The sequence below is a fragment of the Fringilla coelebs genome (assembly GCF_963513975.1).
Source record: "Fringilla coelebs genome assembly, chromosome: 6".
In the NCBI taxonomy this organism is placed as follows: domain Eukaryota; kingdom Metazoa; phylum Chordata; class Aves; order Passeriformes; family Fringillidae; genus Fringilla; species Fringilla coelebs.
In genome coordinates, this window is record NC_140034.1 from 56,471,889 (window position 1) to 56,495,151 (window position 23,263).

The following is a 23,263-nucleotide window of genomic DNA, read 5'->3' on the forward strand; positions in this document are numbered from 1 at the left end:
CTGAAAATAGCTGGTGACATCTGCTCAAGGTCTCTCCTGGGATAAGGACCAGAGCACTAGCTGGGGTGTCCTTCACCCAGCCTTTCTTATGCCACTTTCATGTTTCCAAAGCAAGAGAAGTGAGAAAGCCAAAAGAACAATCTCAAGGTAGTCTATAAATAAAGTAACAGCCTTCAACCTAACTCCTCTTTCAAAAATTGAACTCTATTAAAAAAAAAACACCAAAAAAACCCCACCAAAACCACACAGCAGCAAACAGAAATACATCATCATTCACACTCTATGAAGCAAATATAGAACTTAAAGGCATAGGTGCAAAAGAATAAGCTTTAACTGCCTTGTGCCTGACTGAACAGAAAAAAAAAGTTTGTATTAGTAAAAATAATGAAAAATGCTTTTCGGACACCTAAAATATTTCCAAATATAATTTAGTTTTCAATCGAGAAAATCAATCACGCACCACCAGAAGTTCTCAAATGCTTTTAAAATTTTGAAAATACCTGCCTATTGCTTCATGAGACACACTTGTATGCAGTTCAATTTAGTTGCAAAGATATTTGTGGAATTATAGCTTTTGTATAGGAAGACCGTTGCACAGAAAGGAACAGTGGAATTTGCTTTCATGTGACAAATGGAATATTAAAAGTTGCAGAACTATACACTTAAGTGTAACCTAAAGGCCAAGTTTAAAAATTGAAACTTCTGAACAATAGAACTGAGTCCTCTTGATGACTGGGCGCCATAAAATACCGTTCTTGCCACTAAAACAACATTCAAAAGACAAAAGATAGCATAAAAGGTAAAAGATAACATTTTATCAATTGATTATTTAATCAAGTTACATGAACCACGAAACCAATTCTTGCAGTATATCAGTTATTTAATAAAGCATTTGTTTCTCCTTTTAGAAGACAAACTCCTCAACCCCAGAAAAATTTCAGCCAGCAAAGAATTGCACGCACGATTCTGTCTTTTGCCATGTCCTCATAAGCCACCACAGAGTTTAACTATGACTTAAATTACCATTTAGTCTAGGAATACCAGAATTGTGGCCTGCACTTACCTTGCTAAGTCTAGAACTTGTTAGTTTTTTTAGCCCAGAAAAACCACCTCTATTAGATTCTACTTGACTTGGATATCACATAGTCCAAACTTGAAACTCATTGTCCAAAGATTTCAAGGAAGCAAACAAGGCTGAGCTCTTGTTTTTTACAACATTCATACATAGAAGTGAATCAATGATTCTATGAACATAGATGTAAGAAAAGCACATTTTACCTATTGATCTGTACAGTCACACATCCAGGCAGAAATCCCCCATCATGGTAGTTAAGTAGAAAGGAGTCAGAAAGGTTATTGACGGGAGAATACACAAGATAAAAATAAATTAGCCATGAAGCTATGCCTAACAATCAATGCTATGTTCTGCAGAAAGATTGCCTGATAAGAACAGAGGCAAAGTTCTCAGAACCACCCTGTTAACACTGTAATTTCTGGCAAAGTAAATCAAAGAGGGATTATAACACCTAAAAAAGCAAACAAATTGCCTGAATATATTTCATTATCTAAGCAACACAATGCTAATCTATTTCTAGTGATTGATTCCAGAGTCCATCAGTGACATGCACATGCCAGGATCATATCTTTAAAGAAACTGTTGGGTCATGTTTTCAGTGTTGGAGAAGGGCTTCCTCACCATCAACAGACAGCAGCTTTTCCACCACTCTCCAGCTTTTGTCCTAAAAATTTCAAGTTTGGAATTGAATTCCAAGTTTGAACTTGGAGCTGCCAAGTTCAGCCAGGGCAAAATTCTGCATTCTTCCTGAGTAAATTCACTACAGTTTTTTAAGTGTGTTGCTTACTGTGGAACTGTGTTTTGGATTTGCTCTGAAAAGAGGGTTGATTATGTGGAGATGTTTTCATTACCGCTGAGCAGTGCTCAAACAGTATAAATGACTTTTCTGCTGCTCCCTCTGCCCCAGCAGAGTAGGCTGGGGGTACACAAGGAGCTGGGAGGGCACACAGCAAGGGCTGCTCACTCCAAATGACCCAGAGATATCCCACACCACATGGTGTCATGCCCAGTATATAAAGCAGGGGGAAGAAAAAATGGGGAACATCTGATGCAACCCTGATTTCCAAGAGATGGCTGACCACTGCCCATGGGAAGTGGGGAATGAATTCCTTTTTCTGCTTTTCTTGCATTCACTGTTTTTGCTTTGCCTATTAAATTGTCTTTATCTCAACCCTTGAATTCTTTCATTTTTGTCCTCTGGATTTTCTCCCCCATCCCACTGGTGGCTGCATGGTACTTAGCTGCCTGCAGAGGTTAAACCACAACAAAAAGAAAAAAAGAAAATATTAAAAAGTTAACTTTTGCTCCAAGTCTTACTTCTAAATAAAGCAGGGACAGAGACCACCTCTATGACTTCATCTGTAGTGCAACTGTAAGACTATAATTTCTATGTTAAGAAAATACTGGAAACTCCAATCTCAATACTGGTCATGTCTGATTTTTTGATTAGTAGAAATTTTACAAGCAATCCTACGTTTGTATATGTAGCTGTTGTATTTTCTGAAAAAATCCCCTTGCCCAGGATTCTTCTCCTGGGAAGCTGAGAAGCCTCAGAGAAAAAGGAAAACAATAATTATCTCATTTGCTTCTCCTGTGTTTTGCTGCTTTGGAATGGGGTTTGGAGATGGTTTATCCAACAGGTGGTTGTTTGATTGGTTTCATATGAATTTTTTTAACTTAATGACCAATCACTCTCAAGCTGTGTTGGACTCTGAGGACAGAGTCACTAGTTTTTCATTATTATCCTTTAGCCTTCTGTCTGTATCATTTCTCTATTCATTTGTATCATTTTAGTATAGTATTCTTTTATATAATATCATAAAATAATAAATTAGCCTTCTAAGAACATGGAGTCAGATTCATCATTTTCCTCCCTTTGTCCGGGGGACCCTGAAAATACCACATGTATACACTCCCAAACATTGCCAATTACTCTGCCTCTGATTCCAGTACCCAAAATCATGCCAAAGAATGTGCAGTGAAAAGGCATCTTGTAATTTATCACTACCTACTGCAAGAAGTAGAAGAACTAAACCTTTAAGATGTCAAGATGGTCTAACAGGAATTGCAAAATGACAAATGTTGACAGATGATTGCAAACTGAATACAGTGCCTCTACAATTAATGTTCTTCCTCTCTAAATGTGAAAATAGTAACAAACATTGAGCTTATTGGTGGCCTTGAAACACCATGAAAGGGGCCAAATGGGAAAGGCTGAAGAGTAAACAAGGAAGTCAAAACTTAAGGTCCCTTTGTTTTCTAGCCCAAATTAGCACAGTCTTATAGTTTCTGTGGAAACTCGTCCATTTGGCACCACAAGAAAAAGTTGCAGCCTCAAAATGAGAAATAAGTCAGAGTACTAAAAAAGTGATGAAATAAATGTTAAGGTACTGAAAGCAACCAAAAGGTAAACTGCTGGTTTTAAGGAAGAAACCGAAGATGCATGTTTAAAATATATTATACTTACAAGTAATTATCACTTCAAAAGTGGAAAGGAATGAGAAAACTGATTAAAAAAACCCCAAACCAGAGAAAAACAAACAAAATCACAAAGAAACCCAAAACAAACAAAAACAAAAAATAAAAACCACCATGTAATGTGAAGTGAAATTCCCAAATGAAACCAAAAATGCTTATGGGCAGATGAGGCAAGTTACTTTTGTGCAAAGGCCAGAAAAAATTTAGGAATTTGAGAAGAGAGGAAGATTGTTTCAGGTACTTTATAATGAGTAAAACAAAAGGAAGACAATAATATTTTCTTGTTGGGAAGAAAAATGAGAGCAACAGACCTTGTTAAACTTTGAAAAATATGAGATATACAGAAAGAAAGGGATCAACACTGGTGACAAAACAGGAAAAAAAGATTTTGAGTCAAATCCCTAGTGTTTCCAGGGATAATCATAAGATGATCAGTTCTAGAGAGTCTTTTTTTCCTCCCAGACTCATTTTGCACCCTTTACCCCAGGCTGGAACTAGGTGAGGGCAGTGGTGTGGGAGCATCTACCTCGAGTGACTGAAACTCTGCATTTTCCCCAAGCTGGGTGCCTAACTCTTGCAGTGCTTCAGTGCTGCTAAGCTGGAACAAGTGTTAGGATATCTTTGAAGATAGAAACCTGGAACCCTGACCAAGATGCTTTCCTGTTCTTCTTTCCTCTGAAATAGTGGATACTGATTGTTGCCACCACAGAATATCAAACAAGTGATTTTGACCTGAGTCTGTATAGGAATTCCTTTGGGTTATGAGGGGCAGAAGAAGATAACAGTTCCTTCCCAGACCTCCCCATTATCTGTGCTCTGCTTTTCCTAGCACAGCAAAGGAGTTCAGAAGGAAAGCATATGGAAAGCAAAATTAGAACAGCAGAAAACAAAATTTTATAAAAATGAAAGTAATAGGCATCACATTTAATTCTACTGTAACAAATACCATTAACAGAAAGAGAAATGCCAAAAAAATGTGTTGTATTAAACTCTGTGGATTTTGAGGGGGACAAGATGTCTATAAATAAATTAAGAAAAACTATTTGTACTTGTTTGAATGGCCCTCACAATTTCCTTCCTGAGGTAAGTGAAGAAGCCAGTCATATCCTGTGTGAAAACTATGTACAAACTTAATTCTTCCAGAAATGAAGAAAAAAGGTGAAACCCCTGAGCATTTGTTACATCATTTAGTTAAATTAGCCAGAGGACAAGGCAAAATCACTTTCAAGGAGAATAAGATGTCAACATTTGGAATAAACTTCATTCAACTTATTTTGATTGCCTATGAATTGAGAAGATTGATGTGCTCCTTAGGTTTTTATTAAGAAAAATAAAAAGAGTGCATAAACATAGAGAGTTCGTTATTCCTAATTGGAGTATTGAATTACTCCAATTTCTGTCTAGTTTTGACAGAACTTATAGTCAATTGAAGTGAGCAGCAACAATTGGCAACTCATACTAGGTGTTCTATAGAGTCCCAAACAGCAGGAAACCCAACCATCTTAGCAAATTCATATTCTATTTCCATTGTTTTGCATTTTATGGGAGAAAACTTCCAGAGTTTTCTCCCATAAAAAAGAGTTCATGGATTTTTCAAGACAGACATTTCTAAGAAACACACAGGACAATATAATTGCACTTTGATTGATACACTTCAGGAACTGCCTTTCTGAAAGACTGTCTTTATTAAATCCAGTCTTTATTCTGTCAAAGTGAGTTTAAAAATAAAAAGCATTTTGGCTTGCCAAAGCTGATGGGGCAAGAACCTCTATTCATTAATAATTTTCTCTTTAGAGCCACACTAACAGAGCTTGCCCTAGCCAGGATCCTGGAAGGGAAAGCATGCAGAACTTGTACATCTCACCCTTGGACAAAAGAGAATCAGGCAGGAGGAACACAGAATATGGCAACATGAGATTTTGATGGTGGTTCAGTTAAATAATTCATTAGTTCCCTTAGGTTCAGCAGAATGTTTTTTGGGTGAAGGAAGGACTGAGTAAACTACTACTTCTAGAAGGGTGTTTTCCTTGGATTCTTTTTGAGTGTCAAAACCTTTAGAATATGAAAGGCAAAGGTGTGCCAAAATAAGATGAGAAGAATCTTAAATGTGGACTGAGTCAAGTTATTTTAGTGATTTCATGAATTTCTGATATTTAGTTCTTTCTCTTTGGTTTCCTAGGTAGGGAAAGCAAAAATCAGTTTTGACCTCCTACTCATGGTCCCAGTGCCATGCCCATTATCACTGGCCTGTTAGTCCTTATTAGGTCAGGAAAAGAATGGGAGAAAAACAAATTAAGGAAAAGAACAGTTAATGTACCTACCAGAAGAAGACTTTGGTAGCAAGAGAATTTATTTTCTACAAGGAAGCACCAGAAAAAAAAGTTTTTTCAAGATATTCAAGAAGGCACTGTAGAAATTAGCATGTATTTCAGTACTCAGGTAGGACAAACAGCTCATCTTTGACATATATCATTAAGTGCTTTTGAATCAAATTTGGTAAACAATTTACTTGCTTTTTTGTTAACAACACCTTAAAGTAATTAGTATTGGCATCTGACTAAAATCTGAGTTTACAGAAAGCCTGTTGCATTAAAACACAAAACTACAGCAGCAGAATAATAAGGACTATTGCTTAATTAAAAGATTTATGATACATCTTGTAATTTAGGGTGCTATTTTGAAGTGCTGTTTTCTTTTCATACACAAAAGAATATGTGCATTTTAGAAATAATAATTCTAAATAGTCAAATCTTCAAAACAGAAGCCTGAGGCTACTTGATTCCAAAAACTATACAGTCAGGTAGTTTTGGCATTGTAGTCCTGCCACAAGAGGTGGATGTGTTTGGATCTAAGTGACTCCAACATGCCCTCCCTCTTCCCCCACAAAGGCAGGAGCCCAAAAATGAGAGAGATCTAAATGATTACAAATACTTTTGCATATACAGATACATAATTCCTCAAGATACCATTCCCAATTTCTTTTACCAGCAAAGCAGCTCACTTTAGGACTGAGGTTAATAGGCAGCCAAATCCTTTCTCACCATATACTTTTGGAAAGAGACACTTGAGTCTTCCAGAACCACTCAGAACTTTCTATTTATAACATTCAGCTCCTGCACAGATAATTCCATATAATTCTCTCTCTCCCATGATGTCCTTTCTAAATTTTACTAAACTTGTGTTTTCAGGAAGAAAAATTAAAATGGAGGGTTTTTTCTTTGCTTATTGTTTTGGTTTTTTAAATCAGATTAACGTAGATAATATCACAGTGTGGTACAAATATCACAAGGGTTTCTAAAGTCTGCCAGAGTTTCTATAAATTTTTGGTAGTGTAATAATGAAAAAACCCATATTTGGGGTCTCTAACACTGCAAGCAGTAACTTATATACAATGTACTAAGTGACAGCATTTGTTTCCTGACTGCATATTGTCTAGACACAGCCATCAGAATTTACAGTTAATTCAGTGTTCAAACATGAAATACAACTGTATTCTGCATCACCAGGAGAGCATCCTTTACTTACCATAGTTCTTGATTCATGGCCATCAGTCCATTCTACTTGTGATGCTCACAGGCTCCACACTTGGTCTTTTAGAACACATTATTGCAGTTGCATATAGACACATAACTCAAGACTTACCTTGTAAGAAACCTGAAATTCCTCAGTGACCTCCCCATCTACACTGAGTCATTTGCCATCTTCCAACACACTGGAGACCTGCTTATCAATTTATGCTCATTATTCAAGTAAAAAGGACTTAAGCACACAGATAAGATGCAAGTATTTCATTGTTGTATTCAGGCTTTGCAAGTGTAAGACACACTGTGCTCAGACTTCACTCTGGCTTCCATTTTTTCACTGTTGTTACCAAGTCTGCACTCATCTGTTTTGCAAGTATTGACCTGACATTTCAAACCAAGGCAAGTTTGATCTGTGAGGTCAGCATATTCTTTACACAGACAGACTTGTATTGCTACTGAGTTAGTTTGGAAAACAAAATCCACTCTTACAAGTCATTAGTGTCTTTTCTTGGAGTCTGCTAAAAGCCCCATTCTCTATTGAAAGTAAATAGCCTATCACTAGGAAGGGCATGTAAATGAAGTAAATGAAGTAGACAAATTATGCCTCTGGGAAAAGTTAAATTTTTGTGTTCAGTTTGATTTCCATTTACCCACACCCTGTAAGGACAGAAGGCACGGCTCCTGGGGCAGAGGTGAACGCCTCAGTGTCTCAGGCCTCTCTGCTAACTCTGAATTATTCTTTAGATAGAGGCTCATTTTGTGTATTATTAATGAAATTCTAGTTCAGAGGCTAGTGCCAAAGAGTGACAGACCTTCCAGTTGGAGCTCGTGGTACATCTCTACTCCATCCCTGTATGAGCTAATATTCTCTTCCTCCCTCCCCCTTTCTCTTCACTTGCATTCACCATAGAAGATGCCCCAAAAAACTCATCAGTGAAAGAACCACATTAAAGGCAAAACCAGGTAGGTGTGCTTCTAGCCTTGTCAGAGTCAAAACCAGAGTCAAACCCAGGTGGTTTCATGCATTTCTAATTTCAGGACAGTTTGAGTGCTGCACTCTGACTTGGCCAGTGAAGACTGTCCATCAAGTGTTTTCAGTCTCTTCCAGACTAACAAGAGATGAAGTGGAAAAGCAAATATCAGGGATAATAGGGGTTTAAGTCTGCACAAATATTTACATCTGCAATATTCAGATTGGCTGTGAGAAGTCTGAAGAGCAAATAGACCAGGTCTGGGAGGAAATTCTACTCTCACCAGTACGATAGAGAAATGGTTCTGAATTTCTCTATTAGGAACAGCCTGTTTTCCATTGCAGACAAAGTGCTGTTCTGTGACACTTCCATTCATGCTATATATTGTAGTAAAGACTCTTCTTTGCAGAGTAAGTATCTTAAAAATCAAGATGGGCTTGATTTTTTTAAGGATTGCTCAACATCTCTAAAATGTCAATCCCTACCAACCCCACATTATCTGCCATGTCCAAAGTGTCACTGCTCCATTCAAGCTCTCACCCAGAGTCCAGGTAATCTGAGCACCCTGGAAGTCTCTGATCTGTTCCTGGGGCATTCATCAGCTGATCTTGGTTATGCATTTCATTCCTTAAACCAAGGTCTAAGTATTTTTCTGCAAGTGATGAACACCTAAAGATTTCAATAAGGCTCTAGAAGGAAAAAAAAATTCTGTACTCTGTACTCAGAACTTATCAATACTTTAGTTCTTTTTCTTCTTTTGTTGTTAATCTGCGGTGTATTTTGATGTACGTGCAGATCACACAAAAAAAAAGACCTCAGGATTGGTACTTGCATCAGAATTGAAAACAAAACAAAATAAAAATATGGTTTATATTTTTCTGTCCCAGCAACATTCCCTGAACATCAGAGTGTATTTCAGGATACCACTTTACTTTGTCAGTGTTCACTTTTTGTAAGTCTTATGTTTAAAAGTAGCAACACATCAGTACTACGTGGAAAGCTTTTCTTAAGTGAAATCTCTCTATAGTGAATCCTCTCCTTTATATGCCAAAAGAATTATATGACAAGCACTGCATAATAAATTTTAAACTACAGCCTCTCAAAAGAAACAATATTGTGAACAGCAAATTGAACAGAAGAACAAGGAGGTGTTGTCTGTCACTGCTTTTCTCTAGGTTAACACTGAGTACTTCACGTTTTCATAGCTTACACACCTCTTCCTAGCACTTCCTGGGGATATGAACAATTTTATGTGAGTCCTTGAAAAATGATTTTCAAAAAAACAGTTTAAAATCTAAAGTCCATTGCCACTAAATACAGAGATTCCCAAGGCTGCAGCTTTGGAAGTGCAGTCCCCTGGGGCAGAGAAGCCAAACCTCAGGGCAGCACTCACATGTAGGATGTCCATTTCCCTGGAGGTTTTTATATTACCATTTGAAAAAAACCCCAAACAAACAAACCACACCAACACAAACCTAAATTCTAGGAGAAAAATTTCTGTAAATTACCATAGTTTGAATTTTTTTCTGCCTGACAAACAGCATTGTTGGTAAATATCTACTCAAAGAAGCAGGGTCCATCATTTCAGTACAACCAAGAGCTCCTTATTTGTATCAATAGCTGAGCAAGCAGAAGTTCCTTTTAGGAAAAGACACGTGGAAGCCAAATAAGACTTGTTTACACTTCTCCATGCAGACTTCAACCAACACAGCACCACACTAGAAACTACAAAGGGCTTGCCTAAAGACTGGTAAAAGAAATATATCAAGGAAAACTTCACAAGGCAAAAAAATGAGATGGCATTTTCTTTAAGTGATCATTTATAACACCCCAAAACACTAAGATGATGCATCAGTATTCATTCGATTCTGCTCACGATGCAAAAATAGAATCCAAGAAAATCATTTGTCAGAGATGTTTGTTAGCACTCTGATTAGATGTTTGTTATTCTGCTTCAGGAACATTAAACAGCGTTTCCAACAAATACTCACAAGACAAAATCCTTTTTAAAAGAAAATTATATTTTTTCCTGAATGGAAGAATCAAACAAGGAAGTGTCTTTTTTTCTTACCTCCTTCATGCAGAATTCTGAGCAATAGTATGTTACTTGTACTGGAAGTTCATATAATTCTTTATCAAAAAGACTAAAAAGATTCGTTTGTCATTTAAGGAATATAGCTCAGCAAATCACCTAGCACACACACAAGTTCTTTACTGACACTTGTAGGGGGAGCAGAGGTATTTTGAAAATTATGTAATAGGATCCCAGAGGAGCAGACAGACAACTAATTCCTGACCTTACAAACCCTGCTAACATACTGGAGAGAATTTCAGAAGTGCATTGACTATGAAAATTCTGTTTTGTAAAAGTTACTGAAGGCTTTAGAGAAAGAGAAATTAGAAAATTTCTATTAGGGAAAGCACATGCCATCTGCTTTTCTTGCAAAGGAAAGATCCCAACCATTCAACCATTTTAATGGGTAAGAACTGAATTTATAACTAGAAAATGTTCCAAACACGTGTTGCAAGGTTGAAAATATCATTTTGATTTATTGATTCATATCTTCACCTACTTCAGCCAATCTGGAAGGTGCAGGCTTGCACTGCACTTCAGTTGTCTTATTACAGGATATAGAGTGTCAATGACATTCAGATATTCTCCACTTGCCAAGTCTGTGTTTTGCTCTGGGCAAGTGAAAACGTGATGAAAATAAAATTACTCTTTGGGAGCTGTGAAAGCCATAATACAGACTTAGTCCAAGAGAAATCAGAGTAGCCACTCTCAGAAGGGGTTTCCCATGTGAAGAGCTATCCAATACTTAAGAAGACATGTAGGGATTAACTGAGATTCCATTCATTAACTACAGATGTGTCTCCTTGGTTATATTAGATAATCCAAGGCAGCTGCAGTCTGTATTTTTCATGACTATGAATTTTTGGAAAAATTTAAGTATCATGATGCTGACAAAAATTGACATTTTAGTGAGCATAACACCTGTACAGAACACCTGCCCAATACAAAAACAAGCAGTATGGATTTCCCTCTTTACATATGACAAAAAAAACCAGAAAAAAGCAGTCAAGGAGCCACAGTGATGGGCACCAGAGAGCACAGCTCACAGACACACTTGGCCAAGTCCCCTCTCAGAGCAGCAGCTCAGGCTGCTCTAACTTACACAAAAGCTGTACCACCTCCTATGGAAGGCTCATCTTTCTGTAATGCCAAGGTTACAGGCTCCTGGACCAGCCCTGCCACGTTCTAGAGAGTTCAGGAGACACAGATTCTTTTTAAACAATCATTTATTTCCACCCTTTATCTGAACTAAAAATCAATTCCTATAATGCTTGCATGACAGCAGCAATTCCTTGTTGGGTCTTACAACTGTAAGTTTAATTGCCACATGTTACATGAGTAAATAGACACAGATTTGAGGAAATAAATCATAGAAATGCATGCTTACCAGCTGGTGCAGAATGTGAGCAGTGCAGTTGAAAACCATGATGATGATCAACACATGATTGACTGGATTTGCCTTGCTTCAAATCTGGCTTGGAATCTCTTTTGCTCTCAGTCTCATCTGATAAAATCTTATCCAGTTCAATTGTAACAGCTGACATTTTGATGGCTTCAGTAGACATCAAATTAAAAAATAAAAAACTGAATGAAAGGAGAAGTGAGTTTTAGTTCAGCTTGCCCAAACTTGCAGTCCGAAAGTAACTTCCTAACATAAAGAAAAAAAAAAAAACCCACAAAAAACTAACAGAGCAGAGAAAGTTCAGGGTTTTTTTTTGTTAAATCAATGACAGAGAAACTCTAAACTCTATTTCCATGAAGCTGTTCTTCCATCTCTGAAGCATCTGATAAACACTGCAGCTCATTTCTAAAACGGAAAACTACTACTTTAAAAAGTTCTTCTGTTCCTGCAGTGAGAACCACATTATGAATAGCTGCCAGAAACACAGCAAGGATAAGCAGAGACATTTGTATGCCTGCTAAGTTGGGGACTTCCTAACTTTGAGAGTCCAGCTCAGATTTTGTTCCTGGGAGGGGCCAACATCAATGGGAGCGAGTGCATCCCAGCCCAGCCCGTGCTGGCCCCTGTGCCTTGGCCCTTGTGCCACAAGTCATTGTATGGCATGTGTGTTGGAGGATAAATTACCAAAGGCCATGTAATTCCTTGAAAATGGGTAAGAAATGCATCACACTTTCTCTGCTTATTATTTTAGAGCCTTGAGTATAAAAACTCTTTGCACAATGAGGAAGCGAAGAAAACACTGCCAAGAAAAATAAAAGATCTATGCAGCTATGCAGCTTTTACTAAACATTCCCTTGTCCTGCAAAAGCAGGACAAATCCAAAATCTTAAACTCAACCTGAAAAACATTGCAAGGTTAGGTTCAAACATAAGTCAGGTTTTAAACTGAGCTGCTGGTGGTGCTATCCTAAATAATCTCAATGCAAGCAGGGAGCAGGTGGAGGTTCCATGTGCTTGCAGTAGAAACATATCCTCAAACAGGACCCAGCTATATTTTAAAAGAAATAAATAGATCTATTTACCAGTGGGATACTTCTTTAAATATTTAGGTTAAGGGAATTTCTGAGATAATGGGACATGATTGCAGCTAGGAACCCAACAGAGGTAAAAAGGCTAATACTAATAAGTAGAAAAACATGGAAATGGGACTGTAAAAATCAGTCAGAGGGGAAGCTTTCCAAGGAGACCAGAAATGTGTGACAGTTTTGCTTTCATTTCCCTTCAATTAATGCACATCAGGGGCAGGAAAAGCTTGATGCAAGTGTCACAACACTAAACAAAACTTCAGAATGGGTTATATAACAGGAAAAACAAGTGTGGTTGTTTTGGATGGCAAACCCAGCATGGCTTACACCAAGAAAGGGAAAAGGCAAAAATATCAGACAAAGAACATTGCATCTTTTTTTAAAATAGCCCTTCATTCCAGTGCCTCTTAAATATGTAAAGTCTACTTGTGTCATTCATGCTGGATGAAGTAATCTTACTTTGTCTTCTGAAAGAAAGTTCCCCAAATGAAAATGTTGGCTGCCAAATTTTTCAGAAATTTTACAGGCAGTAACAGCCCTATCAATTTATTTTTAAAAAAAATTTAAAAATCCATAGCTTAAATTGCACTTTCCTGCTCATAAAAATTTAAAACATGTATTTTACACGGAGGTGCTACATTAATGAGTCCAGTGTAGTAAAACTAGTAAAGAAAGAAGCAGGGAGGTGTTCTGCCTTTAATCCTCAAAAGACAGAACACCTCAAATGCCCAGAGGCTGGAAAATTTCTTCAGTATTCAATGTCCCAAGAACTTTATCTTAGTTTTGCTGGATTCTTGTAACTTTTCCTGGACACGTAAGCAATTTCACTTCCTGTGCAAACCTTTATCTGAAGGGTTTGTGTTTCTTCAGTAGCATTAATGTCCATGTGATCGAATTTTTTTTCTCCCATTTCCATGGTGCTGTTAAGTTTCCCATGTAACTCTGGATATGTAAATCAGTCAAGGGCAGTCCATGACTGTGTCACACCCAGGTCACTCAGACCCAGGGCTAAACCAAGGCTGTTTTGCTCTGGGTAGGTGCAAAGGAGAAAATTCCGCCCAAATACTCTCAAAAAGCTGCACAAAAGTTTACTGGCAAAGTATAGAAAATTAAGGAACGCTGGCAAAAGAATAAATTCAACATAACATCACCCATCACAGCACAGACTTCAGCCCACTGAAGACAGAAAACCTTTAAACTCATTTGATGTTACGTTCCTTGAGAAGAGAGTTAGAAGAAGAACAAAGGGAGAAAAACAGAAAGGCAGGATTTTTTTTTTTTTTTTGCAGCTAATTTTGACATGCATTTTCCATTAACCTGAGTAGGAAATGCAGGCAAACCAAATCCTCCCCTTGGGCTGCACAGGGATCGTTCCTGCCACAGGCTCAGCTCCACCCAGCACAAAAGCTGGAGCAGGAGAGCTGGATAAAGAGATGTCAGGGAGCTTGTCCACATGACAAGAACCTAAACCAGGGTGTGCAAGGCTCTGCTGCTGCTCAGGGGGAGATGCTGGAGATGCTGTCATTCTTATGCACCCCTCGCACCTCCAGCATGGACACCTGGAGTTTGGTGAGCCTTGGAAACACGAGAGGAGTTTTGGGGCAGCAGGAGAGGCAGCAGGCAGTGCCCCCTGCACCCCCTCACATCAGGGCAGTGTCAGACTGCACAGGTAACTCACACAGCCCCGTGCTGCTCACCACCTGGACACAAAAACCGAGGCTGTTCTGACTGGCCAGTCTGATTTTTCACCACTTTTATTTGAGCAGTTTGCCCACGGTAGCTGTTGAGTCAGCTGTCATTGTGAGTCACAGGCTGATGTGCTCACCAGGACTGACACTGAAGGAAACAGTCATGCTGACATCCAACATGAGAATGCAAAGGAAAACTGCTCCTGAACTTCAAGGGTTAAAATAGAAGAAACTAAACCCATGATTTTGCACTAAGTATGAGACACTTCAACTAGAACTATTTCTCATAACAGTAATCAGTCAAGTGACTGGTTTAAAATGTTTATTAAGGATTTGCTATAGTAACACTAAGATTTTTTTACAGTGAGCTGTGTTACTACTGAGCATTAAAAAAATTGCACTTTACCTTTTCACAGTTGCAGAATTACCATAAGAACTGAAAAAAGCCTTTTTAAAGTATGAACTTTTGGAACTATTCATTTCCAAGTTAGAAAAACCAGCTGAAGAGCTGTAGATGTAGGACATGATCTACTCTGGAGTAATCCCAAAATCCTAGAATAGCCTGGGTTGGAAGGGAGCCATAAAGATCACCCAGTTCCAACCCCCCTGCCATGCATAGGGATCCTTTCACCAGACCAGGCTGCTCAGAGCTCCATCCAAACCTGACCTTCAACACTTCCCTGCATGGGACAGCCTCACATTCTCTGGGAAAGCTGATCTAGAGTCTCACCACCCTCTGACCAGAGAATTCCTCCCTTATATCTCACCCACAGCTCCTCTCTCTCAGCTGGAAGCCCCTCACCCTTGTTGTGTCACTCCATGCCCTTTAGAACATCCCACCTTTCCTCCCTTCAGGTACTGGGAGGCTGCAATCAGAGCACCCCAGAGCCTCCTCCAATCCAGCAGGGAAACAAACACTTCTCTCAGCCTTTCCATTAGGCTCTAAAACCAGAGATTTCACTTGGATAATAAGGGAGATTGGCTTTTGATGCCATGCCCCTTATGTTAACTTGTCACCCCATATCCTCTGCCAGCAGATAATTAATTACCAGCCAGTCCTAGCAGGCTGGCAGAAGGGAACTTGATGGCCAGCAAGGATAAATAAAGCATATTGTTTCCTGTTTGCACTGGACATGAGCTGTATGCATTATCCCCCCAGTTAGCATGGGGTGGGCAATTCTCCTGGCAAACAGTGGCACATTGAGGGCAGCCAGACAAAGGCAGCTCAGAGCCCTCGGAATTCCTCAGCGCTGGCTGCCATCCCAGCACCAGCCACAACAAGGCTGCACAGTCACGGGGGAGCAGCAAGGAAGCAGCTCTCCTGACCTGGCAGCATTTAACAGCACAAACATTTTTCCTCACCACAAAAGGAGCTGAAATCTGGGGGGAAGAGTGTGCACAGACGGAGTGTGTGCTGGGGAGAGCGGTTTTGCTTTCCAGCCTTCTGAAATGTTCCCATTAGATTTTCATCTCCTTCATCCAAGTGAAAGCAGCATTTCAGCAGCGAGATGGAACAAAGTACCAAAAATTGGAATGTCAAAGGAGTTTTTTTCTCTTAACCCCTAATCCATACAGCAGGAGCCTCAGCTAGCTGAACGTTTCTTGGCAGCAATTCCATTTCAGTGAATTTTTACTTGCTTTGTCAGGAGAGTTGTGAGCAGACACAGCCCATGGCTCCCACCAAACACAGGGATAACACGGCAGGGCAGTGCCATGGCTGTTTTTCCAGCAGCCAGGACTGCTCAGGTCTGGCAGGGAGGGGCACCAGGCTCTGCAGGGCCACTGCTGCATCTCCTGCCAGGCCAGACCCAAACCAAGGCTGAGCCACAGAAGGAGATCCCTGGCAGCCAAGTGGAATCTGGGACAAACCCTGGACGGCCCAACCTGCACAGCCCTGCAGCACAGTCACAGGAATGGAAGGAGTTTTTCCAAACACTGCCACTGCCTGTGCCTGAGGCAGGTGAAGGCTGCTCTGGGTGCACTGGTGCCTGCTGGTCCCCTGCCAGCCCAGGATCTCCAAGACTCCAGAAGCTGAGATTTCAGTCCTAATCTGGTCAATTCTATTTAGCCCTAATGCTTTCTCTTTTGCACCAAGGAAAAGGATATTTCTCATGTCTGAACACAAATGAAAAGATGATTTTGACTGCAGAGCATCTCACACTAAATCTTCAAACAGCTGCTACCTTATGTACTTCAAACCCCAAATCTTTAGACAGAGACTGAATGTCTACAGCAAAATTGATCTTTAAAATCCCCACTACTGAAATATTTCAAACACTGTCTCTATAGCAGCACCTACAGCCAGTGTCTGGAAGGAAATCAGAGCTGCAAATATCGATTGACTATCCAAATTCCACATTTCCTAAGGTAAGTGAGCTGCACTGTGAGAGCTGGTGCTGTGCAGTTGTGGACAATGCTTATTCCAGCCTGAATAATTTCACTGCCTTGCTGAGGCATAAGTAAAAACTCCAGCAAAACAACCCCACGCCTCAACCAAATTTAAAAAGGGACAAATTCTTAGTTTAGTCGATCCAAGTTAAGAATGAAATCTACAACTCAGTGATTTCAATGAATTAAATTGCTTTTATTCTGTTCGTTTTTTTTTTTCATTCTGGACACTTGTAGCCACAGACAACTCTGTAATCCTCTTTGCATCCACTGGAAATATATACTAAAGAAATAAGAGTTCCCTTCACTTTAAGGAAACTCATTACATAAGCACATTTTCTTCCAGAAATTGAAGAAAGCTGTGAGAAAATAGGAGGGTATTTATCTTCTCCCTTGGTCTTTTTGTGTTTGATTTTTGGTGGAATTTCTGAAGGTAAAGAAGTATAGCAAAAGATAGGAAAAAAAAAAATTTGAATCTGCTTGATTTAGCAAAATACACTGGAGAAAACAAGAGAAAGGATCTTCACACTTCCCCACTTTGGAGCAGGAAACAAGCAGAGGGTGGATGCTTTTTAATGAGTGTGATGCTGCTTTTACCTCCCTGTTCTCTGGACATCTGCATTTTGGTTTTGGCTAATAACAGCAGGTTTCCTGCCACTGACAAGGAGGTTCCCTGTCCCTTCCCAGCTCATTGGGGCCTGCCCAAGGTACCTGGTCCTGCACACTCCAGGGCTGGCTGGCTGCAGAGCCCTGCAGGAGGCATGCTCAACAGCACACACCAAAATATTTCCTCTGTGCTTCTCCTGAACCTCTTAAACTCCAGCCCCTAGGTGACCCAGAGCAGAGTGAAATCCATTTTAATGACCCTTGGTTAAATCAGCCAGCTGGGTCCTTGCTGAGCGAGCCAACCTATGCAGAAATACATCCAAAACCCAGCCAAGACCAAAACAAAATAATACAGCAAAAAAGAAAACCCAACAAACCCCATGAAAAACACATCCCTATTTCTGTTGGTAGACTTGGAAGGCAAGGCTGGAGGATGTTTTCCTTTGTGGTCCCTTGCTTCACTGTCAGGCTCATGAGCCCTACCCAAGCACTGGCCATGCCAGCCTGGTGCATTTTGGCTCATTTTGGCAGCACTGCTCAGTCCCTGCTCCACACTGGGAATAGCTCAGGGAATGCCAGTGCTGAAAGTAAAGTCAGTGCTTCTGACTTACACAGACTCAGTAGTGATGTCACCCTCTGGTGAGGACACATTCCAGCAAGGAACAGAACTGAGAATTGCAAAGGAACACAATCCAAGCTGGGTAAAAAGAAAGGAAGCAGGTGCCTGCATTCCACCAGAACACCAACATTTGTATCTCTTTTTCAATCTGGTACTGCAGTGAGAGAAGCCAGAGCTGTAACAGGAGATGGATCACATTATCTCTGCTGTGCTTTTCTCTGGAGCAGAAGTGCATTACATTTAATTGTAGAAATTTTGAGAAAAAATACCAAAGAAGTGAGATGTCTTTAAAAACTTGTGTTATTTGTATTGTGAACATCAATCATCACACATCCAAACTCCTGCAAGTATGATAAATCCACCTCACCAAATTAATGCATTCTTTAATCAAATTTTAATTTGAATTAGAGTAACAGCGACACAAAAGAGGCAAGCTCTGTGAAAAGAAGATGGCCACATTTCAGCCCTTTGTATTTCCATGTGTATTTAAACAAAATCAGTTGCACCAAAAGAGTGACAAAGTGAGGAGCACACCTTCCCCACTGCATCAGGAGCAGGCAGCCAAGGACATGCAGGAGACAGTGGAGAGGGACTCTCCCCAGAGTCTGATTTTGTACCTTCTCCCTGTTTCAGTCTTCCATCGACCTCAAGGTGCATCCCTGGGAGATCCAAACCGGCCTCAAGTGCTGGGACTGCAGCATCAAGGGAGTGTTGAGCAGTTTATTTGCAGAGTCTGAAAAGTCTGATCAAATCCTGCCACGTTCACCAGGGTTTCAGCCTCCCCACCCACAGCTCCTCGAGTTCCTGCATCCCTGTGCATTATGTAACACCATTTCTCTGTGACCTCAGCACACTTTGCCTCAGGTCTCCACTGCCTCCAGTATTTCTACATCAGCAGCCTGAGTTTCTACCCATCCACAGCTACACAGAATGTGCTTCTTTCACTCTGGCATTTCGTCCTATTTTCTAAAACATTTTTAGGAACGAGTCCAAGATAAATAAATTTTCTCAAGTACTGAGCAGTTTCTGACTTTGAAAATCTTAGCAGGTTATTTAGATGACCACCTATGAGCCCCCTAGGCAAATTTTCAGTACTGTGAAACAAAGAGGACACACTCTTTTCAGCATCACCAGTATCTGATTGTTTAACAGCCTTATGCATTTTGAAATGAAGCCCTTGAAATTTTTACTCTGTCCCCAGGCACTCTTTGAGCAAAGGGTGCCTACATTTACTGAGTGGAGAGACAACAGGAAAAACTTCTTACAGTGAAAACCACAGAAACAAGGAAAACACCAGTTTAAATTTTGAGCCACAGCTGGCAACCAAAGGGTCAGCACCTTCAGCAGAAAGAAATCCCTCTTCCTCTCCTTACATGATTTATCCAACTAATTCCTGGACTTCACTTTAACAAGAGCACCATTTCTCCACTTTTGGTTTTGTTTGCCTCTAAATTCTGAGTAGTTTAGCAACAGCAGGTCTAAGCAAGGCAGTTACTAAGGGCTGTTGTGACCCTAAATGCCTCTGTTTTCTTTGTGGCTCTTTCACCCAACCATCAACACCAAGCTCTGCTCTTTCCATTACCCATAACTTGGACACACTATATTTAGATTAAACAATGCCAGTCCTTTCAATTACTCCACTCTAAAAGCAATCACCATCCTCAGCCTTTGTGAACTTTACAACTTGTTGGATTTTTCTTGAAATATGTCATTTCTCAAAAGCCAAAGCCATGGAAAAAGAACCGAAACCAAAATCCACGTGATCAAGCAACCATAGCACACGAGAGCCCAAAAACAACAGGAGAGGCTGTGGCCATGTCTGACCTTGTGAACCTGCACATGGCCTGCAGCAAACAGCTCAGAATCTCATTCTGCATGGTGCACACTGCTCCTTCCTTTGGGGTTAAACAGAGTCTCATTCTGCATGGTGCACACTGCTCCTTCCTTTGGGGTTATGGTGCACACTGTTCCTTCCTTTGGAGTTCAGATCTCCATTTACAGAGCCAGGATTTTAAAACCTCATGGACTTGCTGCAGATGCCAGAAACTCCTTTACATTTGGAATTAGCTTAAAAAAGGTCACAGTTGAACTTCATTAGCTTCTATGATCAAAGCCAATTAGGCAGGCAGCTTCAATGGCCACAGACATTCCCTCTATCTCCTACCACGTTTCCACCTCAAAAAGGAAGGTGCATGAGCGGATTTTCTGTTCTAAACCTCTTTAAACATGGAGTTACTCAGGCTGACCTGCAAGTAGCAGGTCACAAATTTTTATTTAAAATATACTGGCAACACAATTTCAACAAGAAGTTTCTTACAGAGGTGTCACCAGCCTGCTCAGATCTGCATCCAGCCCTTAACTCAAATAATAATGGTAATGCCAATCAGTTACCCTCTGATCATCCCTGTAAAACTGATCACTTGAGGTCCTACAAATAGGACTACAAATAACTTCTAGAACTACTAACCAATGCTGCTGCTGACAAAGACATCAGAGCCCTTCATTTAGATCCATATAAGCAGGGCATTATTGCTACCAGTATCCTTACTGACAAGAAATAGTGATTTTTGTGAAGGTAAAGGCCCCATGAAATGTCAATAAACTGTAAATTCAGGCAACAAAGCTTTGGCAGCTTTGTTGGATAACAGCCCCCTGCATAATGATCCAAATTACATGTACAGGCACTCAGGATGTTCAGTAGCTGTTACTGCTATGAGCTGAGCTAAAACTTGGTGCAAACCATAAATGCAAAAGTATAAATGCTACCCTCAATCCAGCCTAAACGCTTGAGATACAAGACACAAAATCCAACTGCAGACATGGCACCTTCCCTCCAAAGTAAGTATATTCAGGTTTTCCCAGGAATTAATAGAGATGCTTCCTGGGAAAGATTTTTAACAGGCTGTGCAACTGTGACACCAGGAAAGGGATAAACAGGGGAGGAAAATCCTGATCCCCTTGTAGCTGAAAGTTCTTCTACAGCTGGCAGCAACCCAGACCAGATTTTCTTCATGAGCAGACCTTTACTCAATTAAAGAGTTTCATTGGAGTAAAGAGAGGAGTCTTACAAGAACTGTGCACAGTGGTTTCCTCTCTCCCTCCTCCTAGGAGTACAGACACACTTGTATGCCCATCCTCACAGACCTCCTGCAGCAGAAGCTACCAAAGATCTTGGCAGAAGTGGCCAAATCAAGAGGTAAAAATACCAAAACTGTGCAATTTGCCATTCTCTACTGGATAAATAGCTACCTGAAATAGGCAGATTTTCGAAAAAACCAGTTTGGACCACAAAGTGAGATGTGGCAGCCAGACCACAGAGAAAAGAAAATGTCCAACATGAAAATAAAGGGCAGGATGGCCAGAGGCTGAACTGTTACAGCAGCTGATTTTGGCATGGGATCCTGCTCCTCTGTGCTCCTTCCTGCAGGTCCCCTCCTGCCAGAAACCCTGCTGGCCAGAGCCCAGCCCTTCCTCTGCCCTTATCTCAAATCCATGGAAGTCAGAAAAGTGGATGTTTCTAACTGTGAGTAGGGATACTTCTATTTATGTTGTTTGGGTTTTTTATTATCATCCATCAAGAACACTGAATTTTTTTTTTCTTCTCTGTTTGTCACAACCACAAGAGAGAAGATGAACAGGGGGAACAGAGTGGTTCACACAACAAGGCACAGGGCTGACCCCAGGTGAATTTGGCTTGTGCCCATACCCTGTTTCACCATCCTGTGCTCTCCCTGCTGCTGGCAGCATCCATAATGCTCTCATCACAACACTGCAAAGTGGTATTTTGCAGAAATGTAACTCTGCAGGCAGGAAAAAAGAACAGTGGCTGCAAATTCTTTCTTCTGAAGTATTAAACTGCAATGAAAAGTCCAATAATTTAGTATGATCAGGACAGAAATCCTTCAGCTCTGACATCTACCACTCCTATGACAAAAGGGATGATCCTGATCTTTCAAAAAAAACCTCTCTTCATCTGCCTCCTCTCCCACCCTTTCAAAGCACCAAGTTATTCACAAACACTTGGATAGCTGGAAGAGGGACTGAACCAAGGCCAGCATCCTCAGCTTCCAAAGTTATCTTGTCCCCTTGTGCTGCACCACTTGCTCCCTTTTGAATCCTGATGAGGTACAAAACAGAACAACATGCATGAGCTTTGCTTAGGCTCAGTTTTTAACACTCAGGTTTAATTCAGGGCTTGAGCTCGAGGGCCTTACTTCAGAACACTGAATTTTAGAATCACCAAGGACTTGGAGAAGTCCTTTAAGATCAAGTCAACCTACCAGCATCACTGCACCCTCTAAGCCATAACACCCAGGAATTTTTACCAACACAAGATTTTAAATGCTGTCATTTCTGATTTCAACAAAATATTGTAACTCATCTGTATACTGTGCCCTCTTTCTAAAAATAGCTTGAGCTTCCTGTCTCAAAAGCTGGTCTGGCTTCAGACACTGAAATAGGATAATGCAGAAAATTTCTCCTCCAGTCATCTGATAATTCAACAAGTGCTAGAGGGGAGCAAATAGCAGTGCTACTCTTCATAGTAATTGTGATTACAGCCACGTCCTGTGAACTAAAAATCAACAAAAATGCAGATCAGTCACACAGTGACTCTATTGACAAACAAAATATACACACCTTTATACTGGATTAGCAACGTATATCCTGGACAAGATGATCCAGGGAAAGAAAAACCACTCAGGTTTATCCTCATCAAGAAACACTTACTAAAAATTGTCACAGTTATGCTTGTTCCTAAGAGATACAGCACTCCCCAGATCAGAAGTGCATGGTAATGTGTTAACATTCGGCTTTGTTGACTGCATTTGAGGGCAGTTTTGTGATTACAGAAACTATCTTGGAATAATTCTGGCTTACACACATAACAGCTGCTCAGTCCCCTCGCTGGCTTCTGTGCACTGGTAGAACAGCCTGGCTGCTCCCAAATCACCTGAAATGAGACTTTTTTCTGCCTGTAGCACCTCAATTACAGCCCTAAAAGGGTTTGAATTGGAGGAGTTTTGTTGCAATCCCCCTGCCATGGGCAGGGACAGCCTCCACCATCCCAGGCTGCTCAGAGCCTCATCCAGCCTGGCCCTGGACACTGCCAGGGACGGGGCAGCCACAGCTTCTCCAGTGCCTCATCACCCTCTGAGTAAAGAATTCTTCCAAATATCAAAGCTGTGTCTGCCACCTTTCATTTTAAAGCCATTTGCACTGGTTCTGTCACTATATGCCCTTGCAGAAAGTCTGTAGGAAGGGGGAGCCTGCAACTCAGAAGTCCATGGCAGAGGTAGAGCTCCCCTAAAATGCAAAATGTCAGGGCAAACTCCCAAAATCTTTGCCATGAATCT

The 23,263-nt window shown here is 40.4% G+C and overlaps 1 protein-coding gene across 1 annotated transcript in view; it reads right to left on the reverse strand.

Annotated features, from left to right (window-relative positions):
* The window catches only part of ANO3 (anoctamin 3), a gene marked incomplete at both ends in the record, with an annotated part of 106,165 nt that extends 94,204 nt beyond the window's left edge, over positions 1–11,961 (reverse strand). The window contains one exon of the mRNA XM_084208762.1: positions 11,510–11,961. Coding sequence (XP_084064888.1) covers positions 11,510–11,687 — 178 coding nt within the window. The remainder of the gene's footprint in view (positions 1–11,509) is intronic.
* Between the last annotated feature and the right edge of the window lie 11,302 nt (positions 11,962–23,263).